The sequence below is a fragment of the Carex rostrata genome, chromosome 29 (assembly GCF_964058835.1).
Source record: "Carex rostrata chromosome 29, lpCarRost1.2, whole genome shotgun sequence".
Lineage (NCBI taxonomy): Eukaryota > Viridiplantae > Streptophyta > Magnoliopsida > Poales > Cyperaceae > Carex > Carex rostrata.
In genome coordinates, this window is record NC_135946.1 from 5368431 (window position 1) to 5381775 (window position 13345).

Genomic DNA, 13345 nt, shown 5'->3' on the forward strand with positions numbered 1-13345 from the left:
TAAACAACAGTAAAAAAAAAATTAAAACATATAAAATTTAGTCTGCAAGTATATTTTTATATGAAAATTATGTGAACGGTTTATATTGAACAAAACAATATAATTAAGATAATCAAAACCATTGATTAAGAAAATCAATTTCATACATTTTAAGTAGGATCAGGTTCAAAAAACGGGAATCGTTAGATATAAGATCTAATTAAAAACCGTACTTGACAATATTAAATCATATTTTAATGAATAAGATAGAATTAGATGTTGAGCGTCTGATCTTATTTCATTCTCCTTTAATTTGTAAGTCGGATACATAGCAACATAGCTTGCAATTAAAGGAGATTTATTGAAGAAATAGCCACTGAAAAGTCTAAAAAAAACATACTTCAGTCTTTTGTTGAAGAAAGACCGGACTTCCAGAATTTTTTTATTAGGCAATATTATACAAAAAATACAAAAAGATGGTAGTATATTTTATATTTATAAAATGGTATATGTCATATTATCAATTTTATACATATGACAGGATGAAAAGTTTAGAAAAAAAAATAGATTATGTTATTGAATATACGTACAGCGCATGTTGGCATGCATTATGTGGTCTTTGCATGTTTAGAACCGTCTGATTTGTTTTGTGATTCGTACGTGTGGCTTCAATATTTATGTACGTAGATCAAATGCATACGTACTATGAAGCGAATCATATAGTTTTAAGTAGACATCGGACTGATTAATTTAGGTATGATGAAACAAGTTTAAAAGTAGGTAAAATCATTTTAAGAATGAGATAACTGAATATTATATTTAATAGAGAACCATCACAATTAATCATAATATATTAATGAATTGTTACACTTCTCTAACAATATATCTTCTTCGGCTTGCTTTCACTGGAATTATCCGGATTCTCTTTACTACCCGCACAAAATCCCTGCATTTATTCCAAAAGTAAACAAAACAATGTTATATAATCTAGTGCCAATTGAAGCAATACATATATATATAATATATAAAGAGTAGGGTTAAATATATTATTGGTTTTGTAATTTAATTATGTTTCGCATTCTTTTATCTGTTTTTAAAGTTTGAACAGTCGATATGAACCGCTCAATATTAAAAAAATATATATCTAGAAAATATAAAATTTGATCTCCAAATACATTTTAATATAAAAATCATGTTAAGCGACTCATATCAATTGTTCGGACTTTAAAAACAGAGATAAAAAATATGAAGCATAATTGAAACACAAAAACAATTAATAATACATTTTAACCCTTCTCATCTCATATATAATTACCATGCTAACTCATTAAAAATGAATAAATATATATAAATATCAAATAAAAGAAATTAAAAAGAGATGCTATTAATTACCTCCAACTAAGATCACCAGCAAGTAGGAGATCATCCTCCATATCCTCATATGCCACCACATGTCCCGGCACCGCATTCGACAGGTCAAGCCCTTCGCTCGGCTTATCATCCATGTCACCGACAAATAGGCGCCGCAGTGCCACAGCCAAGCTATCATATCCCGTGTGCCTACTGAGGTGGACACGATGGCATATCGACCGTCCCTCTAGCACCACTGTCACTGGCGGCACGATGGTGGATGCGATGTCATCATCATTGACCGACAACCTAAGGAGCTTGCACGGGCTATCCGGCATGCGCAATGCGTGTGACCGGATCGGGTATGGCCTCTTTTGTGTGATCTCTTGCATTGTTGTGGGTTTTTTGATATATATAGATTGAAATAATTATGGATGGTGCCTATAGCTAGATGAATAGCTAGATATGTTTTGATAGTGTTAGGAGTAGTAGTAGTGGGTGGATTTATATATATACAGAGGGAGAGAGAGAAAAGTAAATGTAAGTTGCTTTGCTTAGGAGTGTGAAAAAGGTAAGAGGTTAATTTGTGGCGGTGGCATGCAATTGGAGATTTTCTAGGTAGGATATCTCTTTGTTTTTAACTATGTTGGGACTCCGTTAGTGTACGTACCCCAAATTAACTCCAATCCAGCCAAATTTTTTTAAGCCTCTTAAAAACATAAAAATACACAATATCGCCATTTTTATATTAAGCACGTAGATGTTCTAATCCGCCAACGGGTTTATTAAAAGATGAAATTTTAGATTGAATATCAGTGCTCCGATCAAATATTCTGACTCTATGCATCTTTTTCATGTTTTCTTTACATGTAGAAGTCCAAATTAAATTTAGAAGTATACTAACTACACATACTCATCTCATGCAAATTGTATCATATTTCTGATTGGCCACGATTTCTTTCTATTTTTAAAATGTTATTTAAAAAATTTAATTGATTGATAATTGATTAATTGGTCATGCCTTCATTTCTTTCTATTTTTTATATCATTTAATAAATGTTATTTGTCATTTATATATTATGAGATTTGTTTTGAGAAGATGTCAAACAAATCAAAAATATATGTCATTTAATATATTATTAAGAAATGTTATTTATACGCAGATGTCATTTAATATGTCATTTAAAAAATATTATTTGTCATTTAGCCTAATTTTTTGTATGATTTTCTTCACTTATAATATGTTTATGTTGCAACGCACAGGCACGATACTAGTTATCTTAATTTACGACACTATAGAGGCATTATAACTAGTTCAAACTATTTCATGAAAAACAATTTTCAAAGTATAAATTCAACTGTAAAATGGATTATAATAGAGTAACGTGCAACAAAGTGACAATTGTTTTATTTTAAAGTATCTCTATGTTATCGCTAATCAATATTCTTAAAATTAAACTGATGTCCATATGTAATATATACAATGCAAAATAACATCATCCACAGTTAATATTTGACAAATTAATTCCACTAAAAAAATATATTAATTAACTCAACAAATTTATTAACAGGCGTAGTGATCAATTACACCAAGCGGAATTGTGTACACTATAGAGTGCATGTAAACATTTTGTGTTAAGTGGAGATAAAATATATATTTATGGGGAAATGAAATGAAGTGAACTGAAAGAAGGGGTTGTGTTTGTAGAAAGCGTAGGAGAGATTCATGTTTTCTCACTTGCTTTGCTAATTTCTTGTTCTTGGACTCAGCAGCTACATGCAACAGCCGCTCTGCTCGCCGAATGACTCGCCGATAGACCCTCCTATTTTATTTATTAATCATACAATCCAAATTGGATTATCCAATAGGAGTGCAAACGGGTCGGATATGAATCGGATAGTGGTAAAACCATATTCGTATCTATTTTTATTTTTCTAATACGAATACAGATTGAATAATGGTAAAACCATATCCGTATCCGCTTTTATTTTTGGAATACAGATACGGATAATTAAAATTTAAAATCATATTTGTATTCTTATCCACACAGATATTCGGATATCAGATATCTGTATCTAATTTTCAAATATGGATTCGGATACAGTGGATAATATCCGACCTGTTTGAAACCCCACAATCCAATGTATATTTAATACCAATTAATCATCCCTTGCCTATATCATGGTTTATAAGTACTTCAATTCTATTTTAATTACACTTCAAATAATTTATGAAAAGTTGGCAAGGCTTTTTTCTATATGTTTTTTCATTTAATCGGAGCACCTTTTTTTTAATTATTAAGAACAAAAAATTTCTTCATTTTATTTTTATTCTCTTTTCATATTGAAACAGTTTTAATTCGGGATTTGAAACCTTGTAAACTGTTTCTTGTATAATATATCCTATGGCAGAGGCAACGAGACGGAAATAGCACGTGAATTCAGATGAAGCATGCAATTAATTAAGTCAGTGTTACGCATGTCGTTGCTTCTGTCTCTACTCTCTACCATTGCTCATCTAAATCATAATTTAATAATATCGTAAGAAGAGATCGATCATATATATATATATATATATCAATGTTGAATATATTTACTAAATAAAACAAATGTTTTGTGTTTGAAAGGCTTTTAATATTTTGAGTGTTTTAGTGACAAAAAGTAACATTTTCTGTGTTGAAGGTTATAGGATTGAAATTCATATAGAGAGTTCTCATGAACATTAAAATTTGAAAGTCTGAATCTTCATCTTTCTAGCTCTACAAAAAAAAAGTAGCAAATTATCTCTAAGAAATTGTGTGTGTGTATATATATATATATGATTAGCCCTTGTGCATGCGGTATATCTTTCGTGCCATACAACAACTTTCAGTTTGTTATTTTCTTTTACCTCTTTTTTTTGCTTCTCATATTTTCAAGTGGATCTTAATACAAATCAAGGGTGCTTAGTTACTCTTATAATTTTAAATATTTTAATTATATATATTAATTTTTTTAATGAATTTTATTGTTTTAATAGCATTTATATGGTTCAACACCTTCATAAATATTAAATGTATTTTTGTAGATTATTAGCTAAAATTTTACTTTTTGATTTTGGAGAGACATGAGTTCAAGTCTCACCAGACCACCAATGCATTTTACATTTAAAACTCCAATCTATTATTTTTTTTCTTTTTTTCTATGCCTGCATATTTTCATTTAGATGAAATAGCAACAACAACAACTAAGTTTTTAGTTCCAAATAAATTGCGGTAGACTAGAAATGAAATCCAATCGTAGTCACAAGGTAAGATAAATATATAGATAAATAGTAGTAATAATAATAGTAACAGTAATAGTAATGGTACTAATAATAATAGTAATAATACTAATAATAATATTAATTATATTATGCCTACACTATATAGGTATCGTAGGGTTTAAGTTCTAAGTTCTATGTCATTGATCTCAAATCTTTAGTCTTATGATCTAAAGCCTATAATACTATCTCTGAAAAATTCCTAAACAATATTTTTTAAGTCATGATTTTGATACGTGAATCACTAACTTTAGTGCGCTCATATTCAAAGTCAACTGTTTGGATACATTATATTCCTTCAAGTTCCTTTTTACTGCTTCAATCTTGGCCGAACTATGTCTCTCCTTTGTTTTCTCTCTGCTTTGATTGTCAAAAAGAAGTTTCCATACATCTACCCTTTGCAACGTCATATATTAATTTTGGATTCAAATTCGTTGTGATAAGAAGAACATCCTTCTTTTCTCTTCTCCATTTCTCTCTCTCCCTCTCTCTTTTCTCTGTACCTGTCTCTGAAAGAAGGATGATGTTCTTCTTTTAGAAAAAGCAACATATTTTGATACATTAATTTCAGATTGTAATGTCAAGATCAGAGCTGAATTTTGATATCCTTTGCTTTTTTGAAGTTTTTCTAATAAAATATGAGTTTCAATTCTAATGTTTTCAACTTATATCGGATGTTTGATTTTGAAGTTGAAGGTTGAGATTTTAAGCCAATGACTATGAACTTGAATATCTCATTTCCTTTGAATTGTATCAAACCCTTACATGAGTAAGGAACTACAAAAATATGTTTGCCTTTTCTTTTCCAAAAATAAATAAAATAAAAGGAGATTTATGTCAAACAAAATTTAAAAACATGAGAATAGGTATTAAGAATTTTGAACAAATCTTATATACAAAATGACAACAATATCTGATCCATTTATTATATGTGAGATGAGACGAAGCATGGCATTACTAAGTTGGGAAATATTATACATATACAAAATTCATGTATAAAATCATGAACAAAAATACAAGGCTGATGAAAATTCTTAGATACAAACAGCCTCCATCAGCAAATCATGCTTTCAATAAATTATGATACCAAAAATATTTAGAGAAAAATAAAAAACCTATCTTGATGTATAGTTAATTATTTCTCCTTTTCTATTTAATTTTCTTCTAGTAAGTAGTAATCTACATGCTCTGTAATTAGGTTAATCATCATCTGCTTTCAAATGAAAACAAAGAACACAAGTAATAAGTTGTTTTATCAAAAGAAAATATATGAATAGGCAAATAAATAAATATATAGAGAGAGAAGTTGGCTAATATTAAAATGTTTGTTCCGGAACCATGATGCAACCAATTGATTTTCTGATTTTCAAAGTCCAAACGTTCTATCCAAACTATTAGATGTGATTTCTATATTAAAATGTGCTTTAAGACCAAATTTTATATTTTTTTTAAATATTTTACTATTTATTAAGCCAGTTTTAAAATCACTGATTTTAATATACAGCAAAAAATTTTGAGATAATTGAAAACAACGATTTTAAAACTGCCTTAATAAATAGTAAAAAAAATTCTAAAAAATGTAAAATTTAGTCTCCAAGCACATTTTATTATAGATTGAATGTTGAACGGTTTGGATCAACTGTTTGCACTTTGAAAATGTAAAAACCGAAGCATTTGTTCCACAGCCTAGGAACAAACATTTTGATATTAGTCAACCTCTCTATATATATAATCACATGTTATGAAAGGAAATATATATGTATGTGAGAGCTTACCAGTTGTCGGGTCAACATGAACAAAAAAGCTTGCTGCCACTATTAGATAGCATAATATAAGCATCAAACCCTTTAGATAGTTTGCTGATCCATCCTGTAGAGAGAGATATATATATATAGTTTAATGGCATTTATCACATTTAATTATCCAAAAATTCAAATATTGTTCATAATGTTGAAAAATATAATCAGGTTTTAAATTTCAAATACTTGCAATGTGTGAAAATGTCATTTAAACATGGAGAAATAAAAAGTAATAAATAAGAGATGGCAACTAACCTGAACCATAAAAGCGACCACTATAACAGTTATGAAGAGAGTAGCGGTCTCAAATAATTGAAAATTCAAATCCATGTTCTTCTTCATAATCCATCCCACCACAACACAAAATGGGATCTATAAACAGATTATTCAATAAAATTAAATAAAATATTATATACATTACTTTAGCACAAAGAGTAAAAATTGATTTTAAAAAAAAAAAAATTACCACAAACATTGCTATCTGTGTAGATGAACCGATGGCTACTCCTAAAGTGATGTCCTTTATTGAACAAGAAAAACAGAATCAGGTAATTAATATCGCTAACAATAATAACAAAGAACAGTAACAATTATATATATATATATAATAAAGAAAAAGAGAGAAACAAGAAATTACAAGTTTATCCTTCATAGCAAACATAACAGCACTGGCATGCTCAGCTGCATTGCCAACAATAGGTAGTAGAATCACACTGATAAACGCTACTGGTAGATTAAATGACTCTGACGCCCCCTAATAATATACAAAACAAAAGAAAAAAAAAATTATAAATATGGCCTTGACATTTCAGGATGACATCCCAGTTAAATTTCATGTTGAATTGAAAGCTAATCAAAACTCAATTGGACTAAATCTCGGACTCAGTTGAGATTTCAATTTTTTTTCTCACATGGATGAGGAGTAGGGATGTTCAAATGGTAGGTTCAGTTAAAACCGAATTTAAATAGTCAAACCAAATTTTATTCAGTTTTCAAAAATCTAACCGAACCATGTAAACCGAAAACATCCAATGAAACACCCCTAATGAGGAGAGAGAGAGAGAGAGTACCTGAATGGCATTGACAAGATATTCAGAAAGAATAGAAACCCAAAGAGTTATCAAAGCAAGCCACACAACCGATTCCCATAAACCTATCTCTGGTTCTTCCTCCTCTTCTTCTTCTGGCTCTTCTCTGTTTTGACTTTGACTTTGACTTTGGTTCTGACGGTTACTCTCACTGCCTTCTTCCTATATCCAAACAATAAGTAAGATTTCGGAAGTATGCAATCGAATTATGAGTTATCACTTCTACAAGGATCATATGACAATTCTCATTGATTATTTATGCTAAACTAGCCATTTTAAATTGTACACTAGCTAGCTCAACATTTCTTTTTTTATTTGGTTTTTCTTTTTCTCAGGGTGGCAAAGTGGATCAATGCTGTACTGGTTCCATTCTTAGTTTATCAATTCATGTATGCCTTGACACTATTAGTAAATCACTGTTTTCTTGTTTTCTGACTGACAATTTAATCAATTTGAGCATTTCAGAATCCTAATCTTATTTCTATTTCTTATCTATTGAAATTCTTGGCCTCATTATTTATTAGATCATGAATACGGCTAATATCAAAATACCAAATAGGCTCTTTTTTCGATATATAAAGAAAAATGAATTGTTTTTTACAGTAACATGGCTGAATACCAAATAGCTGGCATGGGATAGTAAGCATGACAAAGCAAGAAACCTGAATAAGCCCACCTCCAGATAAGGTTAAAATTCATATCACCTAAATTTAACTCAAATTTTCAGAGGATTGGCCCGGATTCTGATCAGACAATCAATCTAAACTCAAAATTTGAGTTTCTTCAGAGGATACATGCGTAATTTTTGTGCCACGTACCCAATAATAACCAATAATAACAACACAAATATTAAAAGAAAGGAGCTTACATTGTCAATGCGCCTATAAAGATTGGTTTCACGGCCGCTAAGTTGAAAGACCAAATAACTGGCATAGGCTATAAGCATGATACAACTGCTGAATCTCGATAAAGCTACCTCTGATTTTCCATAGCGAACCTCTGAGTGAGTGAAATGAAGAACAGCAGGGAATGATAGCCCCATCACTGCCATAAGAAGCAACCCTGAATTCACCACAGCTGTCCCCTGTGCAAAAGCAAACAAACAAGCAAAAGGAACACAGAAAAAGAAAAATATTAAGAGTTACAGAGAAATTGAAGAGAGTGAGGCTATGGTACTATGCATAGCATGGATTGCTCCGTGCTATGGATCAATATCTCTGGTACTTTACAAGATCTGATGACTTGATGTTTCAAGAATTAAGAACAACATTCCAAAGATACTATGCTAAAAGAAATCTAAACAGGGTATCGTAAAAAGAATTCTCAATTAACACTTAATTTTGTTTTATTGAGTTCATAAAAAGGATGAAAAGTACCTTGTTAAAGAACTGCTCTTTCTTGTCATAGTGCGCGATGCCACCAGCAAAGAAGGAACAACCCAGAACTAAAAGCATATTAGATAGAATCGAACCTAAGAGTGACTGTTGCACCACCCGAATCATGCCATTTTTCAATGCGTATATAGCTATTATCATCTCAGTTGCATTCCCAAATGTCGCATTTAGTAGCCCTCCAACTATAACAATAGAAAAATGTAAGTGCTTAAAAATCATACCTGTACTGTCTTTTTTTTCCTTTTTTTTATCCCACACCGGTACCACAAATTATCAGTATATTTGAGGTTAGCACTACTGAAACAGACATTTTTCAGAAAAACAAATGGATTTCGCAACTATTATTTAGTACCAGTAATATACTGTTCTTTCTTTTTTTGCCCTTTTTTAGCCTAGTTAGTAGTCAACTGAAATTTGAGGATAAATTGGACTGGTTTTAAATTAGGTTTAACAAAGTTTTTTTTTTTTTACATCAGTACCACAAATATCAGTATGTTAAAAAAAACATTTTTCAGAAAAAAATTGGTTTGCAACTATTATGAAGTACCTGTTGGTCCAGTGTAAGCAGCCATTTGCCTGAAAATAAAATAAAATGAGAAACCCAACTGGTAAGTGATTTGAAATCATGGCAGAAGTCATTTGAGAAACAAAAATTAAGAGAAATTGAGAAAGTCAGAATCGGCAGGTACTGACTTACTCAGTTACATAGCCTAAGCGCTCAGCCAAGGGAATTATACCTATCAAGCTACAAAGGAACACCACCCCCTACAATTGTTTTCAAATTTTGTTCAAAACCAAATATAACATTGAAAGCTACTGGTATGAAATTTGGACTGGTACCAAGTAAGTACTGGTACGAAATTGATGGAACAGATATGACACTCACATGATGGTTGGTTAGATAATGAAGAATAATAGATGCGGGCCCGAATGGCAGTAGCACATTGATCTTCGCACTAAAAATAACAATTTTCACACTCTGCACTATTCTTTGCAGAGCAAAATGCAATTTGCAACCGGGTGCGAGAGCAACAGTAGAAACGGGGATGCTATTGGTCTCCAAATTTTGTTGCTTATTGCTAGATGTCTCCAACTCTATCCCCCCGTTCATCATTTCTCCTTTTTCACCAGTTATTTTATCTGCATCCAACAGATTGTTTCACAGTATGGCAATTACAAATCATGAATCATGATATCATCTCAAGTGACTCCTGAATTTCAAAAATTGCTAAAAAAAAAAAAAAAAAAAAAAAAAAAAAAAAAAAAAAAAAATGGGCCCCACATGTCAGACTGTTGATAATAGATTTCATATGGTCATTCCTGGTATAGTGATTGGTGTTACGGATCATAGCACAAAACTGCTTTGATTTGATGCAGCGCTGTTTTGATTTGATAGTTGATGCGTTGTATGAAGCCAAAACTTCTCTGCTAAAATCTTTACCCCTGATTTCTCTTTTCTTTTTCTAATACGTGGGGCCCACTCGTTCAAATTCTTAACTCTTTCTATGTTTGCGAATTGCATTGACTAAATTTAACACGACCAAAATCAAACAAACAAATCTTTAACCAAAAAAAAAAAAAAAAAAAAACAACACAAATTCAAAAGAACGCACCTTTAAGCGATTAACAAGCAGCGTTTGCAAGCGCGAAATTCCCCCTTGGAATCATGACCTCTTCCATTTTTACTACAATTTGAGAGAGAAAGAGAGAAATTGAGAAAATGAGAGAGAGCAAGCGTAGGAAGCGGGCGTGCCAAATTTCTAGCGAATTCGTTTTGAGTTCGCTTCGTAAATTTCGCTGAACAAAACTGAAATTATCCGTTTCTTTACAGAAGACCAGAACGCTATTCACTATTTTCTCTCTGGACAAGGTCCACATCATATTTGACATTCTGCCTGAGGGACCCACAGAAATAAAAAACCTGTAATATATTAATTCCGTGCGTAGTCAAATAGCGATGTATCCTGTCGTTTACTCAACGCTATTTTGTATATTTGTATGGACCAGTTCTACAGGGTGAACCAAAATAAAACAAGGTTGATTCCTTATTCCACACTGGTTCTTGTTGAAAGTTGGTAATCCATGTGCACGTCAGGTTATAAATAAATGGACTGACACTCCATCTCCAACAACGGAAGTTTCGTTGAAGGTTCGTTTCATGTGGAAAATCTATCTGGCCTTGGAGCATGCACCGGAGAACACCAAACAGACTCTGAAATTAAAAGCGAAGGCGCGGTTTTTGACGTGCATGTCACTGCTTTGCATGCACCAGAATCTCAGGTACAATATAGGGTTAGACCTATTTTAATTGGCATGGTAAAATCCTACATCAGAATTTTTATTTTTAGAAAAATTTTAAAATAAAATAGAAAAAGGATAGATTGCAATAAAATTTTAATTCCATAGAAATAACTGCTTTTTATGTCATTCTAAAGAATTTTTTTTATAAATTATAATTAGGAAAAATGATTTTAGCAAACCAACAGGATTACTTCTTTTTTTTATACAAAACCAAGAACGACCGAATAGGCTATTCGGTCCCGAATTTGTACTTTTTTTGGAACCAAATAGCCTATTCGGTCTCATGTTATATAAATACTCTTCTTCTCCCTCCCTTCAACACTCAGTCACCATTTTTTTCCCTTCCAGCTGAGAACGAAGCTCCACATCCGAGTGTTAGGAAGTCTGTTATCTACAGATCGGCCTCTGCATTGTGCTTTTAGCTTTCATTTAAAGATTGTAGTAAGTTTTTTTTTCAATTATGATCATATTTTAGGTTGTAAAATTAAAAATGATATCGACAATTGATTGTGAAATTTTTTTTGTTCAGATAATGTCTCACGTAATAATAAATGTTTATCATAGACGTGAAATTTCAGACACACCGACTTGCACATTTCCTATTACTAACTTAACGAGTCTTGATGAGCTAAGAAAACATATATATGTTGGCATTCGTTTGCTCCCTAACTAGTTCAATCTGATAATCATGGCACGTTTGAACACGACACCACCTGACTCAGCAGAAACTTACAGATCTGAAGCTTTTCTTGTTCTCCTTTCAAAAATAAAAAAATCTATGTGATTAGAATAAAAAAAACAATCAAATTTTGAGAGTTCAAAAAAAAGTTTAAGAATTTGGTTTGAAAAGAAGAGAAGAAAGGAGGAAGAAGAAGGGAGAGCCGCTACAGGTGAAAAAAACACAAAACAATTGGGGACCGAGTAGCCTATTCGGTCAAGCTATTTTTGGGATTTTTTGTGGACGCGTCCACGAAAATGTGAGAAATAACAGGGGACCGAATAGGCTATTTGGTCCTTCTTGTTTTTGTTAAAAAAAATAATAATCATGTTGGTTTGCTAAAATTATTTTTCTTAATTATGGTTTATAAAAAAAAATTTATTCTAAAGATGTTAGAAATAATTTTAAATTTGGTAGAGGGAAGGAAACGCGTCTAGGTCGACAGTTCTATTATGGAAAATAACGCACTGAGCATAAAAGCCCCTTATAAAGTTTGCTTCTACTCTCTCGCGCATCATAATTTTTATTTCTCATCCATAACTCCTCTCGTCATTGCTGCTCCTTCGCTACCTCCGCCCTCTTTTCTTTTTTCTCTTTCAAGTTAACACCTCTACTATAGCTACCACTCACCCGTGTAAGTAAAAGTCTCGTCTACATCTCATTAAAAAAAAAAGCCTAGTCTACAAGTTTAAGTTTAAGGCTGTTTAATTTGAGATTTAATCTCCTTCTAAAGTTTTCGTTCTGGTAAAAAAATTTGGACAAAAATTCAAATATTTTAACAGTTATATTTTTTATTTGTCATTAAGTTGATCTTTAAATGGGTTTAGGCAGCTTTAAGAAAGTCAAACGGGTTAATGTCAGACAATGAAAGTAGTAGTAGTCCACAAAAAGTGGCGCAAACTAATATCACACCCAAGAAAAGAGGCAGACCTAGAAAGCACCATGAGGTATTAACAAAATAAATTAAGAAAATACGAAAAAGAAAAGGTACTCATATATTCTCTATTCGCATAGTGTGGTACGTCTTGATTCTTGATTTAGAATTTAGGGTTTAAGTATGGATTTTTGACAGAAAGAGCTCCAAAGTCTGCTTGATTAGCTAATACTAAGTGCTTTGTTTGCACGTATACTATGTTGTTGTTGTTGTTGTTTTTGTAATTAGTGACATGTAGTTGGATCTTTCCTCCATGAAGCATCGAGAGAGGAAATTGGGATTCTCGATGAAAAACTCGAGGTTAATTTTAACCTTGGATCAACCTTCTTCTTTTTCCAAACCGTAATCATAGGGGTTTTTCACAAAGTCATCATCTGAAATTTCCAACCGAACAGGCCATCTAAGAAATTCCTCCATCAGACATACTTGACAATTCTTTTTATCACTAAAGCATACTTGACAGTTTTTTCCCCTCATTTCT

At 31.7% G+C, this 13345-nt stretch overlaps 2 protein-coding genes across 2 annotated transcripts; both read right to left on the reverse strand.

Annotated features, from left to right (window-relative positions):
* Positions 1-782: 782 nt before the first annotated feature.
* Positions 783-1707, reverse strand: IAA33 (indole-3-acetic acid inducible 33). Its single transcript, XM_078295041.1, has 2 exons — positions 1372-1707; positions 783-925 (listed from the first exon to the last, which is right to left on the reverse strand). Exons 1-2 carry the CDS (start codon positions 1665-1667, stop codon positions 844-846), a joined length of 378 nt encoding a protein of 125 aa, XP_078151167.1. The 5' UTR covers positions 1668-1707; the 3' UTR covers positions 783-843.
* A 3794-nt stretch (positions 1708-5501) lies between these two features.
* LOC144546378 (vacuolar cation/proton exchanger 3-like) lies at positions 5502-10682 on the reverse strand. The gene is made up of 12 exons (XM_078294920.1): positions 10525-10682; positions 9798-10051; positions 9609-9676; positions 9459-9487; positions 8894-9093; positions 8386-8601; positions 7500-7679; positions 7067-7183; positions 6896-6949; positions 6685-6801; positions 6406-6499; positions 5502-5840 (listed from the first exon to the last, which is right to left on the reverse strand). The coding sequence occupies exons 2-12, from the start codon at positions 10023-10025 to the stop codon at positions 5830-5832; spliced, it is 1314 nt and encodes a 437-aa protein (XP_078151046.1). The 5' UTR covers positions 10026-10051; positions 10525-10682; the 3' UTR covers positions 5502-5829.
* Positions 10683-13345: the final 2663 nt, after the last annotated feature.

Excerpts from the sequence above, each read along its gene's own strand:
- IAA33 (XM_078295041.1), bottom strand. The coding sequence starts at position 1,667 with ATGCCGGATAGCCCGTGCAAGCTCCTTAGGTTGTCGGTCAATGATGAT. Across the intron at positions 926-1,371 it reads GCTGGTGATCTTAGTTGGAG|GGATTTTGTGCGGGTAGTAA; the intron begins GTAATTAATAGC and ends GAATAAATGCAG.
- LOC144546378 (XM_078294920.1), bottom strand. The coding sequence starts at position 10,025 with ATGATGAACGGGGGGATAGAGTTGGAGACATCTAGCAATAAGCAACAA. Across the intron at positions 9,094-9,458 it reads TGCTTACACTGGACCAACAG|TTGGAGGGCTACTAAATGCG; the intron begins GTACTTCATAAT and ends CTATTGTTATAG. Across the intron at positions 6,500-6,684 it reads TGGTCGCTTTTATGGTTCAG|GATGGATCAGCAAACTATCT; the intron begins GTTAGTTGCCAT and ends CTCTCTCTACAG.